General features: G+C 43.7%; 2 protein-coding genes across 4 annotated transcripts in view; one reads left to right on the top strand and one right to left on the bottom strand.

The window, feature by feature from the left end:
* Window positions 1–12,874: 12,874 nt before the first annotated feature.
* On the bottom strand, window positions 12,875–16,500 carry LOC134077905 (volume-regulated anion channel subunit LRRC8C-like). Its single transcript, XM_062533545.1, has 3 exons — window positions 16,471–16,500; window positions 15,770–15,912; window positions 12,875–15,478 (listed from the first exon to the last, which is right to left on the bottom strand). Exons 2-3 carry the CDS (start codon window positions 15,905–15,907, stop codon window positions 13,256–13,258), a joined length of 2,361 nt encoding a protein of 786 aa, XP_062389529.1. The 5' UTR covers window positions 15,908–15,912; window positions 16,471–16,500; the 3' UTR covers window positions 12,875–13,255.
* Window positions 16,501–16,841: 341 nt separating this feature from the next.
* Window positions 16,842–25,888, top strand: part of ankzf1 (ankyrin repeat and zinc finger peptidyl tRNA hydrolase 1) — a 19,933-nt gene continuing 10,886 nt past the window's right edge. For all 3 annotated transcript variants that reach the window (XM_062535278.1, XM_062535279.1, XM_062535277.1), the window contains exons 1-7: window positions 16,842–16,920; window positions 20,579–20,780; window positions 22,441–22,616; window positions 22,954–23,056; window positions 23,413–23,624; window positions 24,139–24,254; window positions 25,038–25,191. In XM_062535278.1, coding sequence (XP_062391262.1) covers window positions 20,606–20,780; window positions 22,441–22,616; window positions 22,954–23,056; window positions 23,413–23,624; window positions 24,139–24,254; window positions 25,038–25,191 — 936 coding nt within the window. In that variant the 5' untranslated portion in view covers window positions 16,842–16,920; window positions 20,579–20,605. The remainder of the gene's footprint in view (window positions 16,921–20,578; window positions 20,781–22,440; window positions 22,617–22,953; window positions 23,057–23,412; window positions 23,625–24,138; window positions 24,255–25,037; window positions 25,192–25,888) is intronic.

Raw genomic sequence — 25,888 nt, 5'->3', positions numbered from 1 at the left:
GGGGATTATGGAACAAACATGACCTTATAACCATGACCAAACATGACCTTATAAAAGACCTATACTGTATACAAAAACAACAGATGTGTCAAAATAGATTATAAAAGAATGTTATACTTTAAACAAGCCAAAGATGTTTGACAATATTGTAGTCTTCTTCAATCTATATATCAATGATCTAACATCAGACATACGTAGCAAAATCCAAACTATCAAGAGTCACAATCGGGGGTATAGGGACATTAAATGTCTCCTGTTCACGGATGACCCTCTACTTCTGTCTGCATTTGAGGAGGGGCTACAAGAGAGTCTGTCAATCCTGGAAAATTACTCTCAAATGTATAACCTTCCCATAAATAAAGAAAAAACAATAATAATGATATATATTTTTAAAAAGACACGTTCAATAATTTCACCCTTGGTGAAAACAGACTTTCACAAGTGAGAAGTTAACTATGTGGGCCTAATTATTTCCTCGCAGGCAATTTTAACCTGGCTATTATAGACCTGGTTGACAAAGCACGGAGAACAATACAACACCACGTCAAATTGTGGCAAAATATTTTTGATTCGGTTATCAAACCAATTATCTTATATGGCAGTGACATTTTGGGCATAACACATTTATATAATAATGGTGAGTTATGGGACAAAAGCCCAGCAGAAACACTACACCTGGAATTCTGTAAGAACATCTTGGGGGTATACTGGAATGCAACAAATATTGCATGCAGGGCAGAACTTGAAAGATATCCACTATTAGTGGATATACAAAAAAGAGCATGCAAATAAATGTACTATGTACTGTCAAAAAAACAAAACAAATTATGAATTGGAACCATATTTAACAAATATCAAAGATTATTTAAAAAGGAAACTTCTAACTTCTTGCTCAATTCCTTCCTGGAAGTTGAGGGGTAGGCACAGACAGACAAGGAAACTGTCGTGGAAAATGTCCATAATATATAACACTTGACTATATACTAATTAGTGCTCTGGAACAAGGCGTTCGAAGGAGACAATACAGACAGGAGATCTCTGTAGACTGTTGATCTGTATTCCCCGTATTGCAGTGACAGTACAGCCCAAAAAATGTTCAGACCGACCATCAAGACCATATAGGGAGAAGGTGAGGGGTCATCTGCTGAGGGCCCCGATGAAAATCCTATCTACTAGGGATGGCTGGGGCCTCTCTTGTACCCCTTGGGACACTTCAGTGTCCCCTCTCAAGTCAGCCCAAACCTCTTTTAGCCAATGAGCATTAGAGTAAAGCCAGTTATAAAGATGGAGACCTATCCTATCCTATTCCTATCATATACAGTACTGTATATAATGTATGTAAAGCTGTGCCTTGTGTTTTTTCTGGTTCTCCCCTTTTTTAGGAGCAAGTCGAGTTGTCTTTGTTTTATTGCATTCCTAGAATTGTCCACCTTCCTGTGTCCTTCCTCTGAACCCCACCAGCTGATAACATCCCCTCTCCCTTGAGTGTCCAGAGAAGCCAAGTACGGAGCAACCCCCCCCATACCCCTCCCCCCCATACCCCTCCCCTGATTGTTTATGTAGTGGCCTCGCAGCGCTTAAATCAAGTTGGCCCAGAAACACTGGCAGTAAATCAAGTGGCAGAGCAGCAGGCCCAGGAGAGCTTTAGCAAATGCAGAAGGCCCAATATTACAGCTTATTCAAATGCAGAAGGCCCAATGTTACAGCTTATTCCACTGCTTGGTCAAATGTCCTATTGTGTTACGCTATTTGGAACGTGCATTATTTTTCAATATACCGCACGGCTATGAAGTAGTTCTTTTTTTTGGGGCTTATTACACTTCAATATTAATTTGCCAATGTGAATGTAAAGGTAAAACCAGCAACGTTGTATCTAAGACAGCGGCAATATAAACGAAATTGATAGTAGCAGTGGTATAAGCGGGATAATCAAGTCCGCGCTGTGCGTTTATAGGAAAATAATGCACTTATCGAAGTGTAAAGGCCCCCCGCCTGCGGTGTCGGGACCTTATTACCACTTCGAACGTGCATTATTTTCCTATAAGCGCACGGCGCGTCGTTGATTATCCCTTACTTACGAACCATGAATGAATACTGTGAATCATGAAAAAACACCACAAAACAGGCTGTTGACAAGCTATGTCTACAGTGCCACTAAGGAGTAGAAGAAGATGAGTTACATTTCCTCTCAGAGTGTAAAAATGACATCCTGGTTAGGAAAGCGACCACATTGCTCCAAGATTGCTCCAAAATTCCCCATGCTATCCAATGAAGGCAAGCCCCCGTATTTGTTAGGAGGGCTGACAAAGTGTCAAAGATTTAGAAAGTGAGTCCTTTATACATTTCTTACTGTATTATTTTGCCTAATTAGTATACTTTTTTATTTTTTTTAACCATTATTTCTATTTTGTATTATTTAAAAATATACAATTATACCACATGTGTAAGCTTTGTCAACACATTTTTTTTTGTCATGCCAATAAAGCTAATTTGAATTGAATCGAGAGAGAGATAAATAGAGAGAGAGAGAGAGAGAGAGAGAGAGAGAGAGAGAGAGAGACATTATCAGCTCTAACTGGGCTGCTCTACTCTAACTGAGACCTTCACTGGTATGATCCTCAGAGGAGACACCCTACCACCATTAAAGAATAGAAACACTCTCTCGGTGAAAGTGTGTGTGAAAGTGTGTAGGTGTGTGTTATTATCAGGGTCAGAGAATGACAGCTCTCCTCTGTCCCAGTCCAGCTGCACTCTGATCCTCTGGAGTTTCTGCTGCACTGTGAGGACAGTAGGGGGCTGAGGAGGAGCATATGCTCTATATACAGCACCGTTATACCCCACACACCACAGTCCAGCGATGGAAGATAAGTCTCCCTTCCTCTGGTGAGACTCTGTCATCACACCCACTTGCCACAGTGTGTTCTCTCCAACCTCCACATCCCAGCAGTGAGTCCCTGAGTTAAAGCCCTCAGAGCCCAGCACACTGGCCCACTTATCAAACCTCTCTGGGTTATCAGGAAGCTGCTGCTCCTCATCACCAGGTCTCACACTGGTCAGATCCTCAGACAGGATGAGTTTGTTAGCTGCAGTGTTGGGATCCAGAGTCACAGGAGCTGCAGAGAGAAAGAACACACACATGTGCTGAACACTGAGTGATGTGTGATGAGGATGTGAATGATGGTCATTATCAATAGTGATGAGGATGTGAATGATGGTCATTATCAACAGGACTGAGTGATGAGGATGTGAATGATGGTCATTATCAATAGGACTGAGTGATGAGGATGTGAATGATGGTCATTATCGATAGGACTGAGTGATGAGGATGTGAATGATGGTCATTATCAATAGGACTGAGTGATGAGGATGTGAATGATGGTCATTATCAATAGGGCTGGTACCAGGTGTTCTCTTCTTGAGTAACATCACCTGACAGTGGTTTGGTACCTGCAGCAAAGATGCTGCACAGCTGTGTACTGTGTGATGCATTTACTCATTCTGCCGCCTCCCTCCCCAGCAACACCTGTACAGATGTGCTTGGAGTGTTTCAACACACCACACGGTCTGGCTGCGTTTCCATGTTTGTGGGTGTTTGTGCACATCTGTGTGTGTGTGTGTGTGTGTGTGTATGTGTGTGTTTCGACACACCTCTTGTTCTGGCTGCATTTTCATGTTTGATTGCAGCATTTCTATGAAGATCTTGTGTGTGTGTGTGTGTGTGTATGAGTGAGTGTGTATGTGGTGTGTGTGGGGTGTATGCATGTGCACGTGCACTTGCATCCAACTTGTACGCAATCATTGAACATTAGTAGCACCTGTGGGTCCCTTTGGCTGTTCTGAACTCAGTGTAAACTACTGTATGGCCTCTGGGAACTTATTGCTTAAATAAGCTGCTATATTGGGCCTACTGTGTGTATGTGTGTGTGTGAGTGTGTGTGTGTGTGTGTGTGTGTGTGTGTGTGTGGTTTTTACATGATTCAAAGGATGCATTCAAGCTGTACTATTGGGCCTACTGTGTGTACTGTAAGCGTGTCAAGGCCATTACATGTCTTGAGCAGAGCAGACTAACAGTCAGGGCAGCTGTGTGTGGGAGAGCACGTAGATTCCAGCCTCCTCATCAGACGGCCAAGGGAGAGGGGAGGTCATCAGCTGGTGGGGTCAGAGAAAGGACAAGGCCTGGTGGACACTGCCCGTCATGAAGTAAAACAACATAAGAAAACCCTCCTTACTCCCAAAACTGGAAAGAACCAGAAAAAACCCCAATGCCACACAGCTTTACATATATTTTATGTATGACAGGAAGATGGCTTCCATCAACATAGTTGGCCCTGCTCGACGCTGATTGGCTAAAGGATGATTTGGATGGCCCGAGGGGCACTCCTCAGGGCCAAGGCCCCCCCCCCCCAGCGGATGACCCATCTCGCCGGCCCTCCAGTCCCTCACTACACTCAATCAGATGACCCCGGCCCTCCAGTCCCTCACTACACTCAATCAGATGACCCCGGCCCTCCAGTCCCTCACTACACTCAATCAGATGACCCCGGCCCTCCAGTCCCTCACTACACTCAATCAGATGACCCCGGCCCTCCAGTCCCTCACTACACTCAATCAGATGACCCCACGGCCCCCAGACATACTTCTGTGACACCAATAAATCCTTGAGATCATTTCATTCAGCGTTCGGCTCCATTTCATGTGTTGGAGCCTGGGCCGTAACAGTCTGTGTGTGTAAACAGTAGGCCACCCACTGCACTGAACAGTCATAGACTACAATGTGTCTGTGTCTGTGTGTGTGTGTGTGTGTGTGTGTGTGTGTGTGTGTGTGTCTGTGTGTCTGTGTGTGTGTGTGTGTGTGTGTGTGTGTGTGTGTGTAAACAGTAGGCCACTCACTGCACTGAACAGTCATAGACTACAATGTGTCTGTGTCTGTGTCTGTGTGACTGTGTGTGTGTGTGTGTGTGTGTGTGTGTGTGTGTGTGCCTGTGTGCCTGTGTGTCTGTGTGTGTGTGTGTGTGTGTGTGTGTGTGTGTGTGTGTGTGTGTGTGTGTGTCTGTGTGTGTGTGTGTGTGTGTGTGTGTGTAAACAGTAGGCCACTCACTGCACTGAACAGTCATAGACTACAATGTGTCTGTGTCTGTGTCTGTGTGACTGTGTGTGTGTGTGTGTGTGTGTGTGTGTGTGCCTGTGTGCCTGTGTGTCTGTGTGTGTGTGTGTGTGTGTGTGTGTGTGTGTGTGTGTGTGTGTGTGTGTGTGTAAACAGTAGGCTACTCACTGTACTGAACAGTCTCCTGCATCTTCTCCCAGACTCTGAACTTCAGGTTGCCCAGGTGCTTTGCCACATTGATCAGAGCTCCTGAAACCCTCTCTGGATCCTGCAGTGTGCACTGGGCTCTGGAATAACATTCAGGAGTCAGTGCTGCTGTGGGTTTGGGTTCAGAACCACAGAGAAGAGAGAGAGAAACAGGAGGCAGATCACTCACCTTTCCACTGTGCTCTTGTAGTTCTGCAGAAAAACAAAGAGAGAAATACATTAAGCATTATTTTGCTATTTCACATCACACTGACTTTAATGCAAACATATCCAAACTCTGAATGGGGGAATGAACAAAATCAGGTGAAATGCTGAATATTAGGCCTATCTGTTTCTTCATTCACAAATTATGTTTTATTTACACATTGTAGTTCATGGGCCCAGACCACAAACACACTTATCTCCATCATTTATAGGTGATTAAATAATACGATTGAGTGGACTGCTTTTGGTAAAGGACGGCCGTAATATGCCCATAGATACCATTGGGGAGTCAAGTTCAGTGAGAGGCTTATGCATACAGTAAGTCGTAAATATAGTGTGACTGTAGGGTGAGATGGTTGTGCATACAGTAACTTGTACAGTAACTTGTGATTTGTCCAATCACACAGCAGCTACCAGTGACACTCAAGTAGAAAAGCTCAAGACTGCTTCTTACCTGCAGAAAAGTCACATCATCAGCTCCCATCCTCTCTTCTATGGCTCTGATAGTGTCTGAAAGAGATGAGATCTCTCTGCTCATCTTCTCAATCTTCTCCTTCATCATCTGACTCTTCTGCTCCTCTTCCTCCCTCAGTGCAGCTATCCTGGCTGCCTCTTCATCTCGTAGAAACTGCCGAAGTTTCTTAAACTCCACCTTGATCTGCTTCTCTGTGTTCTGGGTCTGGCTCTAGATTAATACACACATTAAAGTTATCTTAATTGTACTGCAAATTAAAGTAAATTATGTTTAATGTTGGTCATGTCTTACCTTAATGTGAGCTGCTGTTTGGTCACAGATGAGTTTAACTTCTTCAAAGGTCTTCAATTTCTTTGTTAGGGACTCCAGTTTGATCTTGACTTCCTCCTGAAATGCACACATCCACACTTTATTGTAATAGTTGTCTTTACTTAAAATGTTCTAGTAAGTAGCTAACGTCAATAGTGTAAGTGCACTACACTAAGTAAGCATGACGTAAACAAGATAAGAAGAACCCTTCTTTCACCCAAATTGGACAGAACCAGAAAAACAAGGTTACACAGTATGCATGTATTATTATGGATGATAGAAAGGTGATTTGCACCAATACACTTGACAGAGTGGTGAACAGGCACAGATCTGTAGCTGGGAACCATACTGTACATACAGTACTGTACAGATGCTCTGGCTCTACTAAATCACAGAGGCTAAACAAATGTGGGAATGAATGATTAGTACTTTAGCTGGAGACCTCCTTGGACATGTATGTTGCTGCTGGAGGTGGAAATGGCTGCCCATTAAATGGCACTCTCCTCTCTGGTCAGAGAAATAATATGAACCTCTAAAGCCTCTGTGACGTTATGGATATAGTAGGCTACACTGAACTGCAGGAAATGGGCCTTTGAATGCAAAACAAAGTCCTGACCTACTGTGGACATTTGGGGGGTTCCCCTAACAGCTGGACAAACTCCAAACATGGCTCTCTTAAGGCCGGCGTCCACCGAACACGGCGTTCTGCGGTGTGGGCTTGACACGCAGGACTTTAGAATAGTTTTCTATCGCTGTGCGGCTGCTGCGCGGCAGACGTTTCCAGTGGACTTTGCTCCGTTGAAAACAATTGAGTTCTAATACTTGTATGTATCATGTTGTTGATGTTCTACCCACAGCATTAGTGTGTTTTGGATCAATTACACAACAACAGTATTGTGGTAGACATTTTGGATTACTAACAAATCTTATTACATAGAAGTGATAAACATTACATTTGTATATATTATGTGTATGCTTTTCTATACATTCAATATGCGCATCAACTTTGCTTTGTCTGTCATTTGCTCTCTCCATGTCATGACTTTATAAAGGTCATAGGACCCTTTTGTCACTGGTTAAGGGTATTCTGCCTGAGGCAGTACTAAGGAATATCCTGACAGAGAACATGCTAAGACAAGAAAATGCTGAAGGATGTATTGTATTTACCAATTATCTTACATACTTATCTTACATACTTAGAGCAGCCACATGACTTGTGTATGGCACATGTATAACATGCTACATGTATGTCCACAAAGTGTCCATGTATTGTTGTATTTTTGTAGCCTGGCTAACGCCTCCCACTTCTCAAATGAGACGTGGTCTGGCAACCAGACCAGAGCCATAGATAGAGAGAGCTGCGACACTCTTTGATGTTGCCGCCACGATCAAAAGTTCCAAAAAAACCTGTGCTGAATGGCTGAATCGCAGGAGGGTGGGCTGTACTTCCGATGCTGGAAGGTGTAATCAATTAATTCATTGACTACTGACAAAGAGATTGGCTGTAAACAGTTCCAAAAGCCCCATAACGAGGAAATAGCCTGGAAAAAGCGCTGTCATTTTTTCCTATGGAGGTCTATGGGAGTGTCGCCACTCTGTTTTATCTACCGCTCTGAACCAGACGTTCATTTTCTCGTATTTGAAAAAATGCCCAGATCCGTTCATTGGGCGCCACGGATGTCAATCAAATGCGTCTCTGCATAGCTCATCATGGTCTTGCTTTCTCCCCTGTTCTGTGATTGGATTCCAACATCAGGCGAAAATGGGGGCGTTAGTTTCCAGACTGCCTTAGCAGCGTGAAAGAAATCACCGCGCAAGGCAGTATGGGAAACCCAGGCTAGTATTTTTGCGAGTTTTGCAAAAGACCATTTTACGCATGTGTTTTGTATTACCACAATGTACAGTAATTAATGTATAAGACAGGGCTTTGCCGCCCTAGAGATCTTTGAGCAGTGTTATCAGAGCTAAGATGTGGCTATAGTGACCTGCTCCCAGTATCGTGAATAAACCTGCAGTGTTTTCTCACACCTGAGTGTGCCTGGAGATTTTTGACCACACTGTAAAAAAAAAATCTGGAAAAAACAGTACATTTCCGTCAGTACATTAAATAACAGAAAATTACCTTTTTATAAAAATACGGTTATTTTCCATAATGAAAATGCCGTTTGTAGTTTTTTGCCTTATTTTCATGTTTAATTAGAAACATTTTCACATTTTAAAACAATGAAATTACCTACAAATATGGTAAATAAATGTTGTAGCCTACAGTATTACGAATACTTGAATTTACAGAAATGTTATTAGTTGGTTTTCATGGACATTGGTTGTATAATAATTTACATTTGATGTAATATAACAGTATATGACACACAAAATAATGTGATTAATATTTCAAAACATGTCAAAAATGTGGAAAAACATGATATTGGGTTTACTATTGCAATAGTTTACTGTTCATTTTAGATCCCATCAAATGCATATTTAGAGCTCCCTCCCAATAACACTATATGTTAGAGACCCTTCCGCAATAATACTAACATTATTGTGGGGCTCGGGTTTCTCCAACAGCGCCTCTGCAGACACATGCGAGTAAGCATTGAGTGCCCAACTTTGTGACACCTCCAAGGGGGCAGATGTACAGTGCCTATAGAAAGTTATCATACCCTTTTGAAATAGTTACTTTTTTTGTCTTACAGCCTGTGATCAAAACCCATTTTTAAAAAAATATTTTCCAGTTTTATTTACAAATGTAGCTGTACAACATCAAAATAATGAAAAAAAAGTAAACAGTTCTGAAAATTAATAAAAAAAATAAAAACTAGAATAACAGGGTTGGAAAAGTCATCATACCCCTGACTTAATACTTTGTCAAGCTTCCTTTTGCTTTCATTACAGCCATCAATCTGTTTGGATATGTCTCTATTATAGCTTTGCACACCTAGACAGGGGAATATTTGCCCAATTTTCCGTGCAGAATTGTTAAAATTTAGTCAAATTCTGTAGGGAATGGCGATGGACTGCTCTCTTCAAGTCAATCCACATATTTTCTATAGGATTTAAGTCAGGGCTCTGACTTTGCCACTTAAGGATATTCACCATCCTATCCTTAAGCCACTGCTTTGTTCTTTTGGCAGTATGTTTAGGATTTTTGTCGTGTTGGATGGCGAATGACCTCCCCATCCACAGCTGTTTAGGAGAGGGACGCAGGTTTTCCTCAAGAATTTTGGTGTACTTGGCAGCATCCATTTTCCCTTCTATCCTGACCAATTGCCCAGTCCCCACTGAAGAGAAACATCCCCAAAACATAATGTTGCCCCCACCATGCTTCAAAGCAGGTATGGTGTGTTTTGGGTGTGTTTGGGTGTGTATATTGTGTTTGGTTAGCGCCTGGAGCTCAGTCCAAAAACTTCAATCTTAGTCTCCAAAAAGTTCGATCTTAGTCTCATCTGACCATATAAGCTTTTTCCACATGGTAGCAGAATATTCCAGATGTGTTTTTGCACTGAACTCCAAGCGCAATGTTTGGCGAAAACCAACACAGTACACCACCCAAAACACACCATACCTAGTGTGAAGCATGGTGGGGGCAACATTATGTTGTGGGGATGTTTCTTTTCAGCGGGAACTGGGCAATTGGTCAGGATAGAAGGGAAAATGGATGCTGCCAAGTACACCAAAATTCTTGAGGAAAACCTGCGTCCCTCTCCTAAACAGCTGAGGATGAGGAGGTCATTCGCCTTCCAAAACGACAAAAATCCTAAACATACTGCCAAAAGAACAAAGCAGTGGCTTAAGGATAGGATGGTGAATATCCTTGAGTGGCAAAGTCAGAGCCCTGACTTAAATCCCATAGAAAATATGTGGATTGACTTGAAGAGAGCAGTCCATCGCCATTCCCTACAGAATTTGACTAAATTTTAACAATTCTGCACGGAAAATTGGGCAAATATTCCCCTGTCTAGGTGTGCAAAGCTATAATAGAGACATATCCAAACAGATTGATGGCTGTAATGAAAGCAAAAGGAAGCTTGACAAAGTATTAAGTCAGGGGTATGATGACTTTTCCAACCCTGTTATTCTAGTTTTTAATTTTTTATTAATTTTCAGAACTGTTGACTTTTTTTTCATTATTTTGATGTTGTACAGCTACATTTGTAAATAAAACTGGAAAAGATTTTTTTTTAAATGGGTTTTGATTTCAGGCTGTAAGACAAAAACAGTAACTATTTCAAAAGGGTATGATAACTTTCTATAGGCACTGTACATAGTAAGGTAAGAGATTTCACCTTTTCTGTCTTTTATACATTGTTTTATCTGGTGTATTTGCTATTCTAACTTGGTAACTTATCAAGTTTAGGTTCAAGTTTGTTGTTTGTTTGAGGTTAAGATTACTTTGTTCCTTTGATCCGTTATTACCTCTCTGAACTTTACATTTAATTCAATCGGAGTGATACTTTGAATTTACCATCAAGGCTTAATGCCTAATAAATTGTCTATTTCCCCACCAGTTGCATATCTCTCAGTCTAGTGTGCCATGCCATGCTCTGCCATTGACAAACTTAGTTATTTGGTCATTTATTTAAGAGACAAGTTATTAATCTTATAGAGTCAGATAATCGTGTTTTTTCTCGTAATAACATTACCATCTAACTGCAGCTTATGTGTCCTTTGTTCAGACACGCATGATGCATCTCATGGAAGAAAGCCCAACATGTTGTCATTGTTGCATTGGGATATGCAGTATGTCTCCCCTCCATACAACAGTGTGGCAAAACTTCAGCAATTCAAGTAGCCTAGTTTAGCTCAACATCAAATTACACTAATTTTAGGCAAGTAATCAACAAAAGACAAAAACAGATTTGTTTAGTAATATACTAACAAGACATGTTAAGTAAGAATAGAACAGTGTGTAAATTCAAATACATTACAGAAATCCATACCTTCATGTCTACTGCAGCCTCATTGATGGGACTGAACTTGTGATTTTGATGATTCTTTGACGTTTGACACACCAGACATGAAAGCTGTTTGTCTTCCAGACAGAAGAGCTTGAATTTCTCACCGTGCAGGCTGCAGAGCTCCTCAGGTCCTGCTGAAACACTGTGACTTTTCTCCAGTAAGTAGGTTTCACACAAGTTCTTTAAACCCAAGTTCAGTTGTGGATTTGAATTTCTGAATCGTTTTCTGCAAATAGGACACTCTTGGTGTCTTTTAGCTTGCCAAAACATTTGCAGGCACCCTTTACAAACACTGTGACTACACTTCATGATGACAGGATCCTTGAAGATGTCGTAGCATACAGGACAGGAGAAATCCTCTTCAGTGAAAGGACGATTGGAAGCCATTGTCTAAATTCACTGTATGACCCTTAACTAGGCTACTGTATGGAAAATGTTCCCGAGTAGCCTAGGCAGTCTGTCAGATACAAGAGATTAAGTCAAAATTTCCCCTGGGTTTTTCTTTCAGCTTCAGTATAAGAAATGGACGGATTAACTTTCATTTCTTCAGCAGGAGGCCAGGCTGCGGAGACGCACAATCAGACATCCCATTCCGAAATGTCCTGGAAGCTCCAGTGTTACCAGATAGCGTTTCTGAGATTCTGAGTTTCCATGGGTGGACTTTAGCGAATATTTATCAACAGAGGTTGACGTGCGTGCGCGCGCGCCTGGAGCGTGATCAAAGGGAACTGAGATTGTTGGCAGAGAACAGCATTTTAACACGCCCCCCAACCCCCCCCCCCCCCCCCCCCAAAAAAAAATAAATAAATAATATATTTGCGATGAAAACTGCGAAATGGACACCCATTCTTCTCGGTCGGATTGCTCACGAAGTTCTAATCACACTGGTATCACATTTTGCGGCTAACCACGATTACCACGTTTGGTAAACAATGGTTGCCTATGATTTTTTAAACAAATAGAAAGCATATTTTCTAATTCTGTTTATGTAGGACGTTTTTAATTTTTCTGAAGAGGAAAACAATACTTCAGATGAAATTATTTGGAATATGGAAGCATATTTTTTAGTCTTGGGTCGACTAAACTTGTAGAGATGGTGTGATGTTTTTTCATAATTCAAAGGCTGTACAGTCTTACACATACGTACACACAAACTATGCAGATACACACACACATGGAGAGAGAGAGAGCAGAGAGAGACAGGCATACAGTACTCACACACAAACACTTTTATTCAGTCATTGGAGTGAAGTATACAGTAGTCTGCTAAGTGGTGCTGTATGTGTACAGTATGTGTAAGAAAGGCCTAAAAACACATCTTTTTAGAAAAGCTTTTAACTAAATACTTTTTATCTGTTTTATGCTGGTTTTAGCCTGATTTTATGCTACTTTTAACTTCCTCTATGGTGTTACTTTTATCCTGTTGTGTGTGTGTGTGTATGTGTGTATGCATTGTAGCACTTTGAGATCATTTATTTGATGTAAAGCGCAATATAAATACAATTTATTATTATTATTATGTGTATTATGGTAATGGTAAACTGAAATTATGATAAACAGTCAGAGGCAAGGTGATTAAGCCATTTCATTTTTCATCAAATCTGATCCTTTATTTTCATCCCCATATTTATGAAATTGAATAATATGGGAAATTGTGTCGCCATTTTGCAAACCAAACTAATCAGTCCACGCTTCCCAAGTCCATCCAGTGTAGTCTAATGGTTTCTCCTTGCTATGAAAATTGTATTTTGCATAGCACAATACATGTAGCCATCGCCAACTGGGTCATGTCCAGTAATACTAAATCAAAGCACACTTACTGAAGCTGCCCTTCACATACCACAACATATTCTGAGGGTATCTCCTGCCACGGCAACCATACAGGATTACTTATCCGTTAGTGCTGCTGTATCCACCATAACATATGAACTCTATGATGTCTAAACGCGTCCTGGACAGCACAGGACTGGAATGCACTGAAGTGTCAAAAATGCCCATTCACTCGGCAGTCATTCTTTCCCTCACATCTAAGGGCAGTGTCTCAAACAGTGCATACTCCACCCGCAGACCACAGCGCTTTAGGCACAGACAGCTGCCCAGCTCACTTGGCAGGGCTACCAAGTGGTTCCCCTTCAGCTCTAGACAAGTCAACAGAGCCAGGCTGGAAATCTTTGACGGGAGCACAGACAGAGAGTTGTTGCCCAGCTTGAGTGTGTTCAGCTTGCTGCATAAGAAAAGCTTATCGGGGACGGTGGTGATCTTGTTATATGCGACCGAGAGGTACTGCAGGTCCTGCAGGAACCTAATCTCAGGAGGGATGACGCTGATGTCGTTGTGGGACAGGTCCAAGTGCAACAGCCTGCTGCAGCGGAACAGGTGAACAGGCAGGACCTCAATCTTGTTGAAGCTGAAGTACAGCCTCTCCAGGTTGACCAGTTTCTTGATGTGCTCGGGGATCAGAGCGATGCTGTTGTGCCACAGCTTCAGGCAGGTGAACTTGGGCAGGTGTTGGAAGCTGAGGATCTCCTCGATGGAGGCCAGCTTGTTCTCCCGGAGGTCCAGCGACTGCAGGTTGACCAGGCTGAAGATGGCGTGCGGGATGAAATCGAGGTCACAGTTCACCAGCTCCAGCTCGCTCAGACTCACCATCTTCTTCAGACTGTTGAGCGTGACCAGCTTGGTGCCATCGTTGTGGACGTACAGCCGCTGGAGATGGCTGGACACGTCCACTATGGTCTGAGGGATCTTGGTGACGTTGCTTTTGAGCGACAGAGTCTTCAGGCACCTCAGGTCCTGCAGCGACTCCAGCGTGATGCTTCTAGAGGCGCCGGGACGCAACGAGCCAATCAGGTGGAGCTCTTCCAGGTTCCTCAGCACGTACAGCCAATAGGGGAGCTCGTGGGCGCCTGCAAACCACACTCGTAACACCTTCAGGTTGGCTTTCAGGAAAGGCAGGGCGGCCGTGTCCACCCTCAGCGAGCACTGAAACAGGGACAGCTCCTTGAGCTCCTCCAGCCGCTCGATGGTGGCTGGGATGGTGACGTTGTTGAGGAGCTCCATCTTGAGCGCCTGCAGCTCGGTCAGCTCGAAGAGGGCGTCCGGCAGGCCCGGGAGCATGAGCAGCTGGAGCTCCAGGCGGCCGCTGGCGTTGGTCTGCAGCCGCCGGCGGAGCTTCTCGACCGGCCACGCGTGGTTCAGGTCGAGCTGCCGCAGCTTGATCTCCGTCACCTCCGACAGGAAGACGGCGAAGCGCTTGGAGTAGAGCTGGTCGTACTGGTCCATCATGTGCAGCAGGAAGGCAAAGTCGTTCCTCACGTCCGGGATGTCGTTGACCCCGGTCTCCTTGCGCACGTAATCAAACGAGTACTCTTTCAGAGAGCGGTGGAAGAGCCAGTAGGTAGTGTGGAGGCATATGGTGCCATATATGACCACAATGAAGAGGTAGAAGTACGACAATTTGACGAAGACGCCAGCCATGTTGTGAATGCAGCAAAAGAACCTGTAGCCAGTCATGTCCTGAACGTCCACATTGCAGCCGATGATGACTCTTATGTTGGGGACGAGGGCGCAGTTGGAAACGATGATGAAGATGAACGTCAACACCTTCATGATGGTCTGGTGAATGTACGTCTTGTAGAGCAGGTTGCTTTCCTCCACGTGCAGCCGGAACTTCTTGATCCGCTCGAAGAGGGCCTTTGCTTGCTCACATTCCTTCTTGTCCAAGACGCCGCCTGCCGCCGGTTTGTCCATCACCACCTTGCTTTGTGCGGACACGGACTGGGTACTGCCCAGGTTGATGTCCCCGGGGCAAGCATTGTGGTCCTCCTTGTCCTCCAGATGCTCTCCTGACACCTCAGACAAGGCCCGGGTGGTCCAGGGCGACTCAAAGCACTTCCCCAGGATGGAGACGAAGTGCTCAATTTTGGAGCTGGACTTGGGGAACTTGAACCAGAAGTTGCTGCACACAATGAAGACGATAGTCTGCATGAGAACCATGTAGGGAAAGAGCTTGGCGAACCAGTGGAGGCTCGTCTGATAGCAGATCTTGTAAATGAACTTGTACTGCAGCAGGTCCAGGTTGTTGTCCACGCCCTTCCTCTCCAGATCCGACTCCGTGGGCGAGACTGAGGAGGAGTTGGAACATCCAGCTGTGTCATGATTCATGGTCAGTGGACATGTCAGACTTCTCTGAGGAAGACAGTACATTCTGTCGTCCATCACCTAGTACAGATGAGAAGAAACATCGCACAACATTTCCTTAAATAATGCCAAAAATGTGCCAAAATTGCCAAAGTGTGCAGGAAATGAACATAGGCCACAACTTGACAACAATGTCAGCAATTATTACAGCGGACTAGCATATGTGAAGTTAATTGAAGAGATAAATAAACTAGATAGATGCCTACTTCATTAATAGTGAAGGAACCAAAATGCTACCTCATAAACACAAGCATACAACATAACTTGTAGCTCTCAGTTTTAATACCAAATTTCAGATGCTCTGCCACCCACCTGAAGGGTGCAACCGAACACTGCTATCAGAATCATGATGAAGGACAGGACATCGGTGAAGACGTCCCACCATGGCTTCAGCACACGGAACGCTGGGGGCTGTTCTGAGAAGTGCCACAACTCAGACACGTAAATCATGACTCCTGTCAGGACACAACAACAAGACACATCAGAGTGGACAGCAAGTAACAACACTCTTGTAGGCTAATCACAGGGTAGGCCTACAGTACCTACATCAAATTATAGGCTACACATAAATTAGGATACTGGAAATGAAAGAGATTCAGCAACTTTCTAATTCCACTGTTAGGTAGCCTATAAGTCATTACAATTCAGAGTAAATAAATTAATAGATGTCTGACCTTTACCCTATGCAGTGATTAAATAAATAAATAAATGAATACATTATTTTAGGGTTAAATAAGGGTATGGGCTAACAGGTTACATAAATATCACCTTTTCATAATGTGCTGCCCCAAGACCTCATCAAAGAGTATAGAAGTAGTGCTACATATACTCTTTGACCTCATGCTATGTTTGAGAAGGACCAAAAAGCTAGCTTCTGGTAGACCTAGGCTAGGCTACCTCTGAAATTAAAACACTTTTTTAATTTAATAATTAGACATCACTGTGTTATATGATGGGAGTTGCACATAACAACTCCATCTACATAAAATAAAATTACATAAAGCTGGTCTTACGTCTGATTTCCTCTGGTCCATGTCGGGGAAATGAGTAGGCTATGTTGATAAAGGCAACGGTAAGATTCGGTTGAATTGGAATTCGAATTCACAAGTTTCGCGTGCTTTGTGTCCCTCTTTTGTAGCCTTTCCTTATTGATGTGCTGAAGTTGTCATAGACTTCTTAACAAAAGCATAACTTCTTAACAAAAAAACATCCTTAACGACGAAGAGCAGTGCAGAAATGTATAAAACATACTTTGTTTGACGATCGATGAGTCAGAGATGAGACTGTCCAAAGCTATGCATCTTGGAGTAGGAATGAATTAAACAGCTGTCACACGCAAGACCAAATAGGAATACGCCACGTCACGAAAGCGACGTTTTCCAGTGTCTGTGGACGCACAACAAGAGCGTGTCAGCTTGTTTGAACACAGTTGAAATACTGGAGCTGAGAGACGCCTGTATCAAGTAAGTGGTCATCCGATTTGTTGGAAATCGTAACCTGTGAATTACGGGCTGCAATGTGTATTGTATTAGCTCTGTTTCGAAGTCATTAGTTGCAATGTAACACCCGGAAGAACCTACTGCTGCTGATGAACATGTAACAGCATGTAGCATGGGCATGGAGCTACCATGCTGTCAGTGTGAGTTGACTGGGGTGGTGTTTTGAACGAGAGTAGGCTACAGTACTGTCGTGCGGCTGTTCACGTATTAAGTCAGCAGGACGCTTGCTTTAGGTATAACTGACGTTAACCTTAAAGGAGGCATACGTGAACGCTTTAGCTGTATGAAGGTATTATTGGGGCAAAAGTCACGAGCACATTTAACTGCAGATTTCGCATTCGCACACTAAAGTCACAAATGTGTAACCGTACATTTGAAGTTGTAGATATTTTTTTCATACCTTGTTAACACAAAATAGGGCTACGGGTTCACGAATCCGTTCTACAAGTTCACAAAACCGTTTTACAGATACACGAATTCTCACCTGTGCATCACAAGTTCCTGGCCTCATCCCCTCGAGACTTTTGCTCCATTTACACTGCAACGATTGGGGCAAAACACATTCGCACATCCGTGTTTCATAGTCTGAGAACATGCACAACATTCGTGCATTTGTAAACCCAAATGTGAACTAATGCAACAGAAGTTGTGCATCTGTGAAATGTTTTCTCATTAATAAAAGTCTTACACGACTACAAGTGCATTGATACAAGTGCTTGAGTCTACATCTGCGAGTTTCCGTCGCTGTTTTCCGGGGACGAATACTTTTGCACCAATTATACCACCTGGCGATGTGCAAAACCGATTTGTACTTGTGCACACAGAGAGCATCGATCGAAAACAAAACAAGGCGGCCGGATCTGGATCTGGATCGCGCCCACACATCCCTGCTCATATATGTAGCCTAACCTCCGCTTGTTTCCTCATCAATATAAAGACAAGGACGCACGATTTGTAGATTTTCTTTTCACAGAGTGAGAAAACATACTTCGGAGTGATTATTTGCACCCGGGTGTAAATAGTGGAATGGAGGCATTTTCTTATTTGCACCCAAACCTGTAATGCGTGCAGAAACAGATGGGATGGCCTACCTAAATCTAACAAGTTAGGATTTTTAAAAACAATCTTTTTGATGGAAACGTGGTGCTAAATTCCCATAAACGTGTTCAGTTAACGGGTAAAACCGTCCGTTTGTAAGCAAAATCAAGAATTACGAGTTTGTTTACCGTCACCTAGCAACCAGAAGATAGACAAATATTACTAGCCCAGTCAATCGCATAACATAGAAGTCATGTAGGTTAGCGGATAAGTGCATGAGCCATGAATCAGAGATTGGTAGTTCAAATCACACCAAATGTAGGCTAATGCATTTTTTTTTTTGCATGCCAAACTAAAATATTTTGAAAGTATGTGCGAACGACTCTCTTCTCTTTGATGACGTTACTTCGCGGCAAATAAGAGTTTGTGCTTAATGAATCTGTCAAAAATGGTCTAGTTTTATTTTAGTTATAGAAATAGGCTACAGTTGTGAGTAGAACGCTTCTAAATAGTCAACTCCTCTACAGAAAACAACTCTTTCAACTATATTGGCATGCAAAAAAAAGCCATAGATTACTAACGGGATACGAACTGCCAATCTTCGAACCATATGGCCCATGCGCCTACCCGCTACCCTATACAATTTCTAGTCCATGCAATGGGCTAGTAGCGTAATATTTCTATCTTCTGGTTGCTCAGTGACGGTAAACAAACTCGTAATTCTTGATTTTGCTTACAAACGGACGGTTTTACCCGTTAACTGAACACGTTTATGGGAATTTAGCACCACGTTTCCATCAAAAAGATTGTTTTTAAAAATCCTAACTTGTTAGATTTAGGTAGGCCATCCCATCTGTTTCTGCACGCATTACAGGTTTGGGTGCAAATAAGAAAATGCCTCCATTCCACTATTTACACCCGGGTGCAAATAATCACTCCGAAGTATGTTTTCTCACTCTGTGAAAAGAAAATCTACAAATCGTGCGTCCTTGTCTTTATATTGATGAGGAAACAAGCGGAGGTTAGGCTACTTATATGAGCAGGGATGTGTGGGCGCGATCCAGATCCAGATCCGGCCGCCTTGTTTTGTTTTCGATCGATGCTCTCTGTGTGCACAAGTACAAATCGGTTTTGCACATCGCCAGGTGGTATAATTGGTGCAAAAGTATTCGTCCCCGGAAAACAGCGACGGAAACTCGCAGATGTAGACTCAAGCACTTGTATCAATGCACTTGTAGTCGTGTAAGACTTTTATTAATGAGAAAACATTTCACAGATGCACAACTTCTGTTGCATTAGTTCACATTTGGGTTTACAAATGCACGAATGTTGTGCATGTTCTCAGACTATGAAACACGGATGTGCGAATGTGTTTTGCCACAATCGTTGCAGTGTAAATGGAGCAAAAGTCTCGAGGGGATGAGGCCAGGAACTTGTGATGCACAGGTGAGAATTCGTGTATCTGTAAAACGGTTTTGTGAACTTGTAGAACGGATTCGTGAACCCGTAGCCCTATTTTGTGTTAACAAGGTATGAAAAAAATATCTACAACTTCAAATGTACGGTTACACATTTGTGACTTTAGTGTGCGAATGCGAAATCTGCAGTTAAATGTGCTCGTGACTTTTGCCCCAATAATACCTTCATATAGCTAAACCTAGCAGAGAAAGTTGGCCAGGTTACCTTCCAGAGTCCAGTCTTACATCATTCAAGTTACATGATTATAACAACAGCTACAGGCGTCGACTTGTTCAGCCTTCATCTTCTGTTGTTTTGAGACATTTCGTTTTGATTATGATTTTGTAAAACACTTTGTAACTGTTTAGAATCTATAAATAAATATGAATATTATTATCATCCGTTTCGTCTCTTTAGTGGTTTTGTCTTTGAATGATATCGTCTACAGACCCTATGCTACAGACTGAGATTCAACTCTTCACGCCCTATTCTTCTCTCACAAGCTCTGAAGCTGTAACAAACCTTCCTAAACATTGCCGTAGCTTAACACGAGCAGCATATACATGTTCAGTTGGAGTTGATCTGTTTTTTGTTGGACTGTTTGAACACTGTCAACACAATCTTGAATTGTTTCTAGGGATCAATAAAATATCTATCCATCTATCTAGTTTTGTGGTAGTTGGTAGGTTGACAGTTTCAAGCTCAGGGTGAGTTCTGACCCTGCACTGTCTGTGACCGATGTACTAACCCACATTATTACAATATATTGTGTTGTTTACCTGACTGTACACTAGACTAGTACTGTAAACCATAGAACACCAATGAGCTCTAACCCTCTACTGGTACTAGTGTACTAACCCACATTGTAATACATTGTGTGGTTTACTTGGGCACTAGACTAGTATCCTATGTAAACCTGTACTGGAGACTTTACTGTGACTAGTGTACTAACCCACATAATGCATTGTGTATTTTACCTGGGCACAAGCCTAGTATGTAAACCTGTACTGGAGACTAGGTGTGTACTAACCCTGGGCCATATTCGCTTTGGACAAAGGCGTCTGCTAAATAACCATAACCATAACCATAAATTACACTAAACCCTGCTGTGGGCACCTGTGTCCAGGTGTTGCTCTCCCGTTGACGAGGCTAAATGATGTCGGCTCCAGAGACGCGCTCTGTGTTCGAGGCCATCCAGGACCTGGTTCTGATGGGGGGACTGAGGGAGGTCACTGATCCCCAGGGCCTGGTGCTGATGGGGGGACTGAGGGAGGTCACTGATCCCCAGGGCCAGGCCCAGCACACGGACCCCAGCGCAGGCAGCAGAGGTGCGCATCCGCTAGTTACACACCAGCACAGGCTTGGAGCTGGAGGGATCAGGGATCGGGGAGGAGGAGGGATCGGGGAGGTGTAGGGGTCGGGGAGTGCGGGCTGCAGTTACTGAACTCCGTTGTAGTTAATGTATGAAATATGGAAATGATGACGATCACCAACCGTTGTTTATCCGGGGGATTTAAGCACATTTACTGAAATGGCCTGAGTTTGTAATCACACAACAACAAAACAATCATACAACACATATCAGTATGTCAGCATTTAACCCTTAGATGCATAGGCTACCAATACCTACACTCTTCCATGAGTGGGGTCAAAAATGACCCCAATTAGAATGCATGCGTTTTTTTGCTGTAAACTCAAATAATGTCTCTCATTTTGGTTAAAGATGATGATTTTTATTATATATTTGTCTAAAATGTTTTTATTTCATGTTGGACATATTGATGCATCACTTTTTATTAACATTTTATTACAAAACAGCTTTTAGATAGGCAAAAAAGGTAAACATCCTAAAATGATCTCAACATAGGTGAATAGGGTAAAATGTTTAACTTAGAGATATCTTCATGAAACTTTACCAGTTGAATACTCACATAAATAGGAGAAAAAAACGTATTGCAAGTTTTCTGCATTTATGTTTAAATATGCTAATTAGGTCATGTCTAATTAAATATGCGCTAATTTGCATATATGTTTTGATGCGAAGAATCTGACCATTGGAAAAAGCCAGGTTGAAAATATTTTTTTTGTAGTGTTAATATATCACATGAAAAAACATTTACAGAGGTGATTATGAATATCTTCTTTTGTTATCCAGTAAATCAGAAGGTACTGCCAATTGGCTTAAAAAAATGGATTTTTGCCCTATTTTTAGGCATAAAAAGTCATACAAATCAGGCCAAGAACGCTATATCAACAAATCCCTCTGTAAATATCGCTTGGTGAATTCTGCTTCACAATTATAGGAAGAGCGGACATCGAAGGATCAAAAAGCGACGTCGCTATTCACTTGGCCGCCACATTATATGATGATACTTAGATTTATGTTGTTGTGTAAAAATAGCCTTCAGGATGGTGAAACTGCTGACATGAGATGTGATAATCAACAGTAAATGTATACTTGACTGCCACAGTTGATAAAAATCAAAAGATCCTAGGGTTAACTTTTGAAATTCCATAAAAAATGCTTGGGGTCATTTTTGACCCCACCTATGCGGATCGGTGGTACTGATACAAAACATTAAATTACTTTAAAAATATAACAGTTAGACACAAATCCAAATGGCCTCATGTCAAAGACAACCTATTTGAGGAATACATAGAAGGTTAAATGAAAAAAAAATAAAATGAAGAAGATACTGCAAGAAAACAACCTCTGGGGTCATTTTTGACCCCACTTATGCATCTAAGGGTTAATGATTCAGTCTATCCTGGTACTTACTAACCTGCTATAAGGTTAACTACCCATGTTGCAGCTCTTGCTCTCACAGTTTCGGCCTGACCTATTGATGGCGTCATACATAAACTGCATTTTTATGCAATTTTTGTAACTTTGTCTTACATTCTGTCCGTTTCTCTTGCTCTTTTGCCTACTTTACCTCCTCTCCTCCCCTCCTCCAATCTCCTCTTCTCTTCTCTGCTGTCGCCCAGAGTCTCCCCCTGGCTGCGGGGAGGTGAACGGCGCGGGTGCGAGGCAGGCGAGTCCTGAGGGTGAGCAGAGTGGAGTCGCGGCGGTCCGAGAGGCCAGAGACGGCTCGCTGCCGGAGGTGTCGGACAGAATGCTCTGCTCCGCCTGCCAATCGCCCTTCGACAGCCGAGAGGAGCAGGTACACTCGCACATATACAGTACACACACACACACACACACACACACACAGGTCTGCACGCACACATACACATGACATGAATGCATACACACAGTCCTGTGTCCTGCTCTTACCCCACCTGTCCTGCTCTGTGTCTTGCTCTTACCCCACCTGTCCTGCTCTTACCCCACCTGTGTCCTGCTCTTACCCCACCTGTCCTGCTCTTACCACACCTGTGTCCTGCTCTTACCCCACCTGTCCTGCTCTTACCCCACCTGTGTCCTGCTGTGTGTCCTGCTCTTACCCCACCTGTTCTGCGCTGACCCCACCTGTGTGCTGCTGTGTGCGGTGAGTGCAGATGGAGCACTACAAGCTGGACTGGCACAGGTTCAACCTGAGGCTGAGGCTGGCGGGCCGCCCCCCCGTCACAGCGGAGGAGTTTGAGAGGAGAACGGGGACAGGTGAGAAATATTTACACACACACACACATATTAATCCCCATACATTGCACATACATTTTACATACATAGTATTGATGCCCATAGTAGCCCATGTTGTTCCCATCTTTCGGCTGGGTTGTGTTGGTGTTTTTTTTTTTTGTCAACTGTATTTTATCCCCTTTATACCATAAAATTGGGCTGATTGTTAAATTGTCAAATGTCATCATTGTAGTGTATCGGGCTGTTACATAACTGTATTGACTATTGACCAATCCCCTGCCCTAATTCATCTCCGCTGTTCACCAATCAGAAGCAGTTATCCTAGACCTTCAAACCACTGGCCAATCACGTGTCCTGATTGGTCTCTTCCCCTCTAGGTGACATGTCCAGCATCTCTGGCTCAGACTCGGACTCAGACTCGGACTCTGACAGCGACCAGGGTTTCCATGGAGACGAGGTGACCCCTGCGGGGTCGTGCAGCCCGGTGGAGACGGAGATGCCCGCAGGTCGTGCGTCCAGTAAGGTGGTGTTCCAGAATGCCCAGGGCCAGTTCCTGAGTGTGCAGCGCTGTATTCTACAGGGCAAGAGGGTACGTCACCGTCCAAGCTGTTGGTCAACCCAGCCCAACTTAACCCAACCCAGCCCAACTTAACCCAACCTCAGCCCAATTTAACCCAACCTCAACCCAATTTAGCCCAACCTCAACCCAATTTAGCCCAACCCAGCCCAATTTAACCCAACCTCAACCTAACTTAACCCAACCCAGCCCAATTTACCTCAACCTCAACCCAACTTAACCCAGCCCAATTTAACCCAACCTCAACCCAATTTAACCCAACCTCAACCCAGCATAACCCAACCCAGCCCAACATAACCCAATCTCAATCCAGCGTAACCCAATCCAGCCCAATTTAACCCAGCCCAGTCCAATTTAACCCAACCTCAACCCAATTTAACCCAAGCCACACCAAGCCTAAACCAACTTGACCCAACCCAGCTCACTCTGAGAAAAGCCCTTCTTTTTTTTGTTGTGCTATTCTATACATAATGGCACCATGTAACTGTGTGTGTGTGTGTGTGTGTGTGTGTGTGTGTGTGTGCAGGCTGTGGAGGGTGAGGATGTGGATCTGGTGACGTCTCTGCTGGCCTTGAGCAGTAAGAGGGTGTGGGTCATCCTGATGACAGGAGGGGGGCACTTTGCTGGGGCAGTGTTCCGGGGGTGAGTGTTTATAGTCACGGGACTGAGTGTGTGTGTTGTTCCGGGGGTGAGTGTTTACAGTTACGGGACTGAGAGTGTGTATAGTTCCGGGGGTGAGTGTTTATACTTACGGGACTGAGAGTGTGTGTAGTTCCGGGGGTGAGTGTTTATAGTTACGGGACTGAGTGTGTGTGTTGTTCCGGGGGTGAGTGTTTATAGTTCCGGGACTGAGAGTGTGTGTAGTTCCGGGGGTGAGTGTTTATAGTTCCGGGACTGAGAGTGTGTGTAGTTCCGGGGGTGAGTGTTTATAGTTACGGGACTGAGAGTGTGTGTTGTTCCGGGGGTGAGTGTTTATAGTTACGGGACTGAGAGTGTGTGTAGTCCCGGGGGTGAGTGTTTATAGTTACGGGACTGAGTGTGCGTAGTTCCGGGAGTGAGTGTGTCGTTCTAGGGGTGAGTTCTGGGGCGGTGTTTGTGGAGTGACCGCTTTACCACTTAACAGCTTCTCTCATTAACTTGGTTGTGTTTTCCAAAACCATAGTTGCTAACTTAGTCGGTTGGCAATGGGAAATTGCATTGCAACCAACAACCAACTTAATTAGCAACTATGGTTTTGGGAAATCCGGCCCTGGTTAGGTAGATTTATGATCATTCTGAGCCCACACCTTTAGTCACTACGGTGGGTGCCAGACCCTTTTGAGTTGGGATAACTCTAATCCAGCCTTGGTCAAGTCCAGTTAGTTTTGTGTTAGTCGTGCTTAGTTGCTCCTTGTAGTTTTGTTCTAACCGTGTGTTCTATGACAGGAAAGAGCTCCTGCAGCACAAGACGTTCCACCGCTACACGGTCAGAGCCAAGCGCGGAACCGCTCAGGGCCTTCGAGACTCGCAGAACCGGAGCCACGCCCCCAAGTCGGCAGGCTCCACCCTCAGGAGGTATAACGAAGCCGCCCTGGTGAAGGTACGAGTCTCCGAGGCATCTCCCCCGGTCAGGGCCAAGGTCATTGACCAGGGTCAAGGTCAAATGTCATGTGATTGGTCATTCCGGGCGTCGCTATGACAACATAGCCTGGGTGTTCCCATGCTGCCTTGCGCACCATTCTATTTGCGCTGCTAGGCAGCCTGGATTCCACGGACCCGATTTTGGGTGCTCTACACATATTCAAAAAATTCACCTGAGGAAGGTCTATGACCGAAACGCTCGCACATATACAGTACAGTACACACACACACACACACACACACACACACACACACACACACACGCACACGGGTATGCACTATGCAATTCTATTTGCGCTGCTAGGCAGCCTGGATTCCATGGACCCGATTTTAGGTGCTCTACACGTATTCAAAAAATTCACCTGAGGAAGGTCTATGACTGAAACGCTGTCTGGCATGCGTAATGGACAGTGTGCGGGATGTTCTCTATAAAATATGCTCGACATATGAATAGAATAGAACCCAGAGCAGTGAGCTCACACACTAACCCAGAGCAGTGAGCTGCCTGCCCAACCAGCGGCGCTCGGGGAGCAGTGAGGGGTTAGGTGCCTTGCTCAAGGGCTTTTCTCTATAAAATATGCTCTTCATATGTCATCTAGTATAATTGATAAGATTGGCCATCAGCTACCCACAGACACATTTGACAGGCATTTGTA

Source organism: Sardina pilchardus, chromosome 4, assembly GCF_963854185.1.
Source record: "Sardina pilchardus chromosome 4, fSarPil1.1, whole genome shotgun sequence".
Lineage (NCBI taxonomy): Eukaryota > Metazoa > Chordata > Actinopteri > Clupeiformes > Clupeidae > Sardina > Sardina pilchardus.
Note: the sequence above shows the minus strand (reverse complement) of the source record. Positions and strands in the feature narration are given on the sequence as shown.